At 37.7% G+C, this 8,471-nt stretch overlaps 2 protein-coding genes across 5 annotated transcripts; one reads left to right on the plus strand and one right to left on the minus strand.

The window, feature by feature from the left end:
- Positions 1–875: 875 nt before the first annotated feature.
- LOC103839198 lies at positions 876–2,785 on the minus strand. Of its 4 annotated transcripts, none has more exons than XM_033279876.1 (5): positions 2,537–2,785; positions 2,079–2,407; positions 1,878–1,996; positions 1,704–1,808; positions 876–1,615 (listed from the first exon to the last, which is right to left on the minus strand). In XM_033279876.1, the coding sequence occupies exons 1-5, from the start codon at positions 2,743–2,745 to the stop codon at positions 1,070–1,072; spliced, it is 1,308 nt and encodes a 435-aa protein (XP_033135767.1). In that variant the 5' UTR covers positions 2,746–2,785; the 3' UTR covers positions 876–1,069. The 4 variants fall into 4 exon arrangements, with proteins under 4 accessions (XP_033135767.1, XP_033135768.1, XP_018510589.1 ...); XM_033279877.1 differs by having other exon boundaries at positions 1,881–1,996; positions 2,537–2,783; XM_018655073.2 differs by having other exon boundaries at positions 887–1,615; positions 2,079–2,455; positions 2,538–2,774.
- Positions 2,750–3,648, plus strand: LOC103839197 (protein N-lysine methyltransferase METTL21A). The gene has a single exon (XM_009115689.3). The coding sequence runs from the start codon at positions 2,806–2,808 to the stop codon at positions 3,493–3,495; it is 690 nt and encodes a 229-aa protein (XP_009113937.1). The 5' UTR covers positions 2,750–2,805; the 3' UTR covers positions 3,496–3,648.
- The last annotated feature ends 4,823 nt before the right edge of the window (positions 3,649–8,471 follow it).

Here is an 8,471-nt window from a genome sequence, read left to right on the forward strand (position 1 = left end):
TGTTTTCAAAAAAATTAAATCAAACATATATATATATATATATGACAAAAATCTAATTAAATATATATGTTTAATTAAAATTTATTAAAGATAACATTGACTTTAACCACTGAATTTATTATAATTGTTTTATAGTTTATTTTAAAATTTTATAATTGAAAAATATGTTTTAAGATAACAACACAATATATAAGAATTATCTTATTTTCCAAAAAGTTAATATTATTAATTAAAATTCGTTTTTGGTTATATAATTAATTATATATAAAATTCATTAAGGGTATTATAGATATTAACCGCTCTAACTTTTAACGTGAGAGCTCGACTCCAAAAATTTACTTCGCAAATAATAGTATATTAATTAAAATTTATTAAAGATAACATTGACTTTAACCACTGAATTTATTATAATTGTTTTATAGTTTATTTTAAAATTTTATAATTGAAAAATATGTTTTAAGATAACAACACAATATATAAGAATTATCTTATTTTCCAAAAAGTTTATATTATTAATTAAAATTCGTTTTTGATTATATAATTAATTATTTAGAAAATTCATTAAGGATATTATAGATATTAACCGCTCTAACTTTTAAGGTGAAAGCTCGATTCCAAAAATTTACTTCGCAAATAATAGTATAGATATTTGTGCTCGATCCCATAATTGAGTATTGATCTAGCCAGGAAGTTGTATTGGTTTTGTTTCTATTTCCTTAGAAGCATTTTGTTAAATACTACCACAACTTTGTAATTTCACTGGGAGATGCTCAACTCATTGGCCAAGCGGCCCAAGCTATTGCCCACAATAAAGCTTTCATCACTTTAAATAAGATTGAAGCTGCAAGAGAGAATGTTCAGACTTGATATAGATAGGTCGGCCAAAAAGCTTCAACGATCTTTTGATTTAAAAATTAGAATACAAGGTTTAGCTAAGCTGGAAGAGAGAATGCTCAGACCATAGCTAGATCGGCAAACAAGGTTTACCTAAGCCCCAACGATTTTTTATAGACTACATAGTAGATTCTCATTTGCCTGGGAATAAAAAAAGTATTACACTAAACACAAATCAAATCGTATCTAACCAAGAATCAAACTCCTCTATAACTTTGGATTTTCCAACTGTCGACGACAAAGGGGTCTGATTCTCCTGTGGTTTGGTTGCTACTGAAGTACTTTCGAGCAAATCATCAAGCATGTCATCGAAACCCGTTGTGGTAAGCTTTTGATCAGATGGGTTCGCTGGTCTGTGTAATGGTTCTCCGCCACCATGAGAGCTGAGAAGAGAATCCAGCTCAGTTTCAAAAGCTGAAGATCTTTGGACAGAAGGATTCTGACTGGATGTACTTGAGGCACTGGCCACTGGCTTAGGCTCTTCACTAAAGGAGTCGAGAAGAAAATCTAGATCGGATTCAATTGCTGAAGATTTATCTGGCTGTTGTGTGAGTATTTGTATGTCCTTCAAAGCTGATGATTCTCCTTGTGTAACAACTGGATCAATCTTCCCACTTGATTCACGTTGAACCGGCTCATTTAGCCTTGTTGTCACAGCTTCCGCGTCTTGGGAAGTATGAGAACAATTCAGTTCTTTATCTCGGTTCACTTGGGATGTACACTGCACAATCCATAACATCAAATTAGTCAAACTTAGAGCCTAATATAGATATTATATATAGCTAATGGTTCAGATCCAGCAAGAATACCAGCTCGGGCAGCAAAAGATCAGCTTCAATGTAGAGCCTCTCATGCACCTCCACTTTCTCTAGCATTGTCTCTAGTGCATTTAGATCCAAGGAGAGGAATCCAGGCTGAAAATTTAGACCATAAGCAAGAACTAAACATTTGTCTTATAAAGAAACAAGAGTCTTATTTACTACTACCTCATGATTTGAAGCTGATCCGTCTTCTTCCACAACAAAGTTGTCATCATCCATCCATGAAAGCACACCTTCCCCTCTTGCAGAGATCATAGATCCAACTACACGACTAAACTCATCTGCAAGATTTCAATCCAAAAAAAACAGAACAAATAAATCAACAGGAACATAGACAATGGGTTCTTGATTGAGAGTCCATACCGTGCAAAAGATCATCTAACGATGACAAACAATCTGAATCGTTCTCAATCTTTGAATGAGACTCAGCTTTGGCTTCAGATATCAAATGCAGATAGTCAGCTCCTTTGCTTTTCGGCACAATAACATCCGCGGGTTGATTAGTTGACAAACCGAGATCGGGTTCATCATCGTACCGGTCCTGATTCGACGGTAGTGCAGATTGAACCGGACTCTTTGTTTGGTTTACTTGCCCAGCTTTTGGCTTATGAAGTGGATGTGATTTCTTGGTGTGGTGTTGAGTGTGAGCTCTCTTCGATTTCGCCAGAGCTTTTGTGTCCATTGCAGAACAATCCTTTTTTTTGAACCAGATCTATTCGGTGAGAATCTCGATTTCAAATCTAAACAGTTTTCAATATATCAATTCGGATTTATCAATCTGTTTGTTTCGTTCCTCATAACTCTGAGATTGATAAAACTTACCTTTATAACGAAATAACTGTACTGGGGAAGATCGAAGAAGCTTTTTTGCTTGAGAGAGTCTTTGCACAGCGTCCAGAGAAGGCGGAGAACTAATCGACGACAAGCGATATTCGATTACGCACGACACCGTGTTGAGACACAAATTCAATTGGGCTCTGAGGCCCATTATCAAACACGTAACGGGCCCATGCAATATGTGGCATGACATTAGCTAATTTTGTGACATAGCCCTAGCTTCCAAGGAAATGTGAAGTGAAGAGAAGGAGAAATGAAGTTCACAGACTCTCCGGTGATCGAGCTAACGGTGAACGGCACACAGCTCTCAATCCAGCAAGACAACGCCACGATGCACGTCGGAACCTCCGTATGGCCTTGCTCTCTGGTTCTCGCCAAGTTCGCCGAGCGCTGGTCCACGGTGGAGGACTCATCACCGCCGTCTCCAAATCCGTACGCCGAGCTCCTCGATTTCCGCGGCCGTCGTGCCGTCGAGCTAGGCACCGGATGCGGAGTCGCCGGCATGGCGTTTCACCTGCTAGGCCTGACGGAGATCGTGCTCACCGATATGGTCCAGGTCATGCCGGCGCTCAAGCACAACCTGAAACGGAACAAGGCGGCGCTGGGGAAATACCTAAAGACCTCGGTCGTTTGCTGGAACAATCGGGATCAGATCTCGGCGCTGAATCCGCCTTTCGATCTGGTCATCGCGGCGGATGTTGTGTACATCGAGGAATCGGTGGGGCATCTGGTGACGGCGATGGAGTCGCTGATGAAGGAAGACGGCGCTGTGCTGCTTGGTTATCAGGTTAGGTCGCCGGAAGCGGATAAGCTATTCTGGGAGCTGTGCGGCGTCGTTTTTGAGATCGAGAAGGTTCCTCATGAGCATCTCCATCCTGAATACGCGTATGAGGAAGCTGACGTGTACATCTTCAGAAAGAAGGCGAAGAGTGAATCAGAATGAAACATGTTTCGTTTCTGTTAAAACCTTTACAAATTTGGATGTAACTTTTCCTTTTTACTTACTTTTTGCCATCGGTTTCGAGTAAGTTCAGTTTGGACCTAAATTAGTACACGGACTTTATTATATAACAGAATCAATGAACGGGTTGGATTATGTTTTGTGTATGTTTAGGCGATGGGTATTCGCCAACTGTTTGATCGGAAAACGGTACGGAACGAGAAAACGTTCAATTTTGAGATAGGTTTAAGCAAAGACGTTTTATTAATGGCCAAGAGAGTGTTTCGTTGGTTACAAGGAAAGGAAATACCTGAAAGGAAAGGTACCGGAGCCTCAAGGGCTTTGCCGAAGAGATACAACAAGATGAGACAACAAAGGTGAATACTCTAATCTAGCCGCTCAGTGTGTATTAGTGATTTCGGATCTTCTCTACGTTGCCTTTCCTTTCCCTTTTATAGCTGACTTCACGCTCTCTCATGACCTAATTCGCGTCGTCATGGTGGGCTTCTAACTCGCTGGACCGAGAAGCCTACGCTGTTATGTGGAATCGTTTCCTCGGGATTCGATCTTTTGAAGCTTCGCACCGAGTCGTCGCTTCGCTTCATGTGGGCCGGGCCGTCTGTCCTTCGGGCCCTGAGAGATGGTCGAATTTACCCTCTACACCAACTACGACTAAAGCTCTTTTGGAGGTGATTCATTCGGAGGAAGTCTATTTTGGGATAAGAGTGATAACATGAGAAGAGTAGTCCATTTGACGCTTGATTTGGCCATGAAGTGATTATTGTTGATGATACCGTGTAATATTTGAACAAATCACAAGAGTAACCTTGTGGGAGATTAGTAAGTACAGTTATTTGGAGGCGATGGGATTCCCAGCCTTACTCTGAAGAAAAAAAATGATGAGAGTGAAATGCAATGGTGTCAAGTTGTGTGTTTGTCATGTCGATCTGATGATTCGAAGGTAGATGAGTTGTGACGGAGTCACAGAAACAGTTTGCAGGAAGTCTAACCGAGCAACAGTCCCAAACGGGAAGTGTCTGCAGTAATCAATTATTGGTTTGATCTGGTGCCTTGAAATGAAGTAATTTAAGTCTTTATTCTACTTGTTGTCGTTTCATTTCTGATTGGGGTTTTGGCTGTTGAGACTAAATTAAATCTAAAGCCTTTAAAGTCAAATTATTACCAATCAGATTTTAGAAGCTCTAAAGTCTTCGTTAAAATTTTCAAAGCCACAATAACTGAATTTACTCTTCCTTTAGTATCTTAAGTAAATGGTTTCCAAAAACAACAAATTTATGGCTTTAGATTTTTTCTAAAGCAACAGTCAAAATTTTAAAGACTAAAATTTGTAAAGCAAATTTATTTGTAGAGCCACAGCCACGTCACAGTTACCTGATAATAAGGGAGACTAAAGTCATCCTATAGTTTAGGAACCTTAACTCCCCCTTTTTTTTCCACTTCCAGTATTGTAGGAATCAATGATTCCAACATTTGTTTAGTTTCTTTATAAATCAATGAAAAGCCAAAAATAGGCAAATATAAAATGCCCAAAAATAATATCTTGTTCTTATTTTCTTTCAACTTGCTCAACTACATTGTCCTCAAGCTTTGAAAAGTATTAAAGATAGCGTATCCCACATTGAGATTCTAAAGAACATTAAATAATATATAAAAGATTAGAGTCAGTCTACTAATCAATAATCTATACTATTATTTACGAAGTAAATTTTTACATCGGAGCTCTCACGTTAAAAGTTAAAGCGGTTAATATCGTTTATACCATTAATGAATAAACTTTTTACGAAGTAAATTTTTGCAACGGAGCTCTCACATTAAAAGTTAGAGCGGTTAATATTGTTTATACCCTTAACGAATAAACTTTTTATTCAGATAGATTTGAAATTTGTTTTTATTTTTTGATTAATTTAGATAGTTTATTCATTAAGGGTATAAACGATATTAACCGCTCTAACTTTTAAGTGAGAGCTCCGTTGTAAATTATTTACGAAAACTTTTTATTCAGATAGATTTGAAATTCGTTTTTATTTTTGATTAATTTAGATACTTTATTCATTAAGGGTATAAACGATATTAACCGCTCTAACTTTTAACGTGAGAGCTCTGTTGCAAAAAATTACTTCGTAAATAATAGTATAGATATAAATTTTAGTGTTTGATTTATCTTTTGAAAAACATAACTAATAATTTATTATGTTGGTTTTGATTTAATAGTTATAAATAAATAAATATTTATAAGAAAATTATTCCCGCATATGCGGGTAGAACACCTAGTTGGTTTTAATTTAGAAGCACATAATAAACTTGAATCTAACATGGTATCAGAGCTCAAATCCTAAATACCTTAAACTCCTAATTAATATAACCCTACTCGACTGGATATAAATGTCGTAATTAACTCGTTTGATCGAGTATAATTGTCTTAAAGTTCCGAGATTTCTAACTGATAAGAGCCATCATTTCGAAGAGGGGTATTAGACATAGCGTATCCCACATCGGGATTCTAAGGGACATTAAATAATATATAAAAAATTAAGGTCAATCCACTAATCATCAATTAGTTTTAAGTTGGAAGTCCATAATAAACTCGAATCTAACAAAAAGTCACCGCACTATCAATTGGGATCAGAGCACTCTTGGTCCCAACTTTTTTTTCTTCTGTGTTCTTTCACCAAATTGATCCACCACCTATGGCTACCACAAAGGAGCGTTTTGAAGCTTTGGAGTCCGGGACTAGGACTTGTTCAAGATGAGCTGAAAAATCTCTCGATCCGCATGAACGACAAGTTTCTAGGCATGGAGACAAAGTACCAAACCATTGTGACCAATCTTAACCGTCTGGAGACGTCTATGGCCCGCATACTCGAGCTTCTTGCTCAAAATCTCAGCGGTGAATCCAATACTCCTACAGTCGACCAACTTCTCATCCCTTTGCCTCCACCGAACTCGCAACCAGAACACAACCCACCACCTCCACCATTACATCCACCACTCACTCTGCAGCCACCACGACACATCAAAATGAACTTTCCACGCTTCAGTGGAGGCGATCTGACTCAAAGGCTCAGGAAAACCAAAGAATATTCTGCATATAAAGGTGTAACACGAGCACAACAAGTCAGTTTTGCATCGTATCTTACTGAGGAGGTCAATGAGTGGTGGTTGGCCACTTCTAAGGCTCTCGACATCAACCCAAACAAGTCACCTTGGGAGACGTTTGAGGAGGGGCTCTGGAATCACTTTGGACCAACTGAGAGTGAGAACTTTCATGAGGCTCTTTCAAAAATCCAACAAACTTGTACGTTGCGTGAGTACCAACGTGACTTCGGTAGATTGATGAGGTTGACCATTAGTATGAAAAAGACATTAGTAGGTTCCTACGTGGTTTGGATACACGCTTCAACCTGAATTGGATAGTAGATGACTATTTAAAACGTACAAGGAGAACACGTTAGCAAAAGTTTACATTTTTCTGGGAGATTGAGCATATTACAAAACTCCTCCCAAATCCTCCCAACAGCCTATTGCCCACGCCCACGGATTACACCGATCTGAGACCGACGACAATGATGGCATGCATGTGGGAATCCCATTCAAGTAATTTGAACCCACTACTAAGTGTGTTCATATACATACTAGTAGAAATTTTACCCAACTTCCAATTTTGGACTTTTTAATTTCCACTTGTGCAAGCGGCATAAAAAGTCATTGTGCTTTAGACGATACTTGTATAATCGATACGATATTTCAAGTCATTGTGCTTTAAATAATTTGGTCTAACAATCTCCCCACATTAATTTAAATAGTTTTAAATATATGTAGACTCTATGCAGATTAGATAGATTTGATAGACTCTAAATCTATAACAAACAGATTTTTTTAAGAAGTGTTTGCAATAAAATTATTGTCTGAGTTGGTGATATTTGAGCATTTAACTACTCAAAATTATTATATATCGTGTTTTTACCATGAGGTGAACATTAAGTCCTAAACCACCATGTGTTTTATCCAATGTGTATATACCAGACCGCACGCTTTTACCCAACATATGATTTTAGTAGAGGTGGACGTTCGGGTATTTATCGGGTTCGGGTTGGGTATTTCAGATTTTCGGGTATTTCGGTATAGAGGTGTAGAACCCGTTCGGGTATTTCTGTACTTCAGAACGGATTCAATATAGATAATTTGGGTGATTTTCGGTTTTGCATTTTTCGTTTTATTAAAACCACACTTGCTAAATAATTTTGATTTCATTAACACATGTATATAGTTGTAGTTATAAGTAAATAGGCTTTTGAAAAAGGTATTATCCAATGCTTAATATACTGGACCGCAACCTTTACCCAAAGTATGATTTTAAAATGCGGTCAAATTATTTATTAGACAATTTGGGTAATTTGGGAATTTGAATTTTCTTTTCACTAAAACCACATCTTATCTTTTATATATATATATATATATATATAAGTATATATATAGTATGCTTATGTTCTGCACACAGCTTTCCACGTCACCAAAAATGATGGGGCGTATTTCGCCACCTGGCATCTCTAAAGAAGCGATTTTAATTTTTTTTTTTGTGTTTCATTCTTCCTTTCGATTCTCTCAATCGTAAGCTTTTTGAAATTTGGGAGATGATTTTGTTTTCATTTGTTTCTGTTTGTTGGTGTATTGCAGGCGACCCTCATGCAAGCCCAAGCCATCGTCAACGTACAATGTGTCACCGTCACCGTCAAGCTCACTGTTCAGAATCGCCAGCTGCATCTTTGGTCATTATAAGGCGTTGAAAGAGCCAGAGACAGACCGACAAAAACAGTTAAGAACATTACGCACAAGAGTAATATTCCCTTCAATTATTTTATTGAGATTGCTAGAATGAGGCATAAATCTATCGGAAAGAGCTGAGTGGGACAGATACGGAGATTTGGGAAACATGTGTCGTTGTTGAATACGCACGCACC

This window comes from Brassica rapa, chromosome A09 (assembly GCF_000309985.2).
Source record: "Brassica rapa cultivar Chiifu-401-42 chromosome A09, CAAS_Brap_v3.01, whole genome shotgun sequence".
Taxonomy (NCBI): domain Eukaryota; kingdom Viridiplantae; phylum Streptophyta; class Magnoliopsida; order Brassicales; family Brassicaceae; genus Brassica; species Brassica rapa.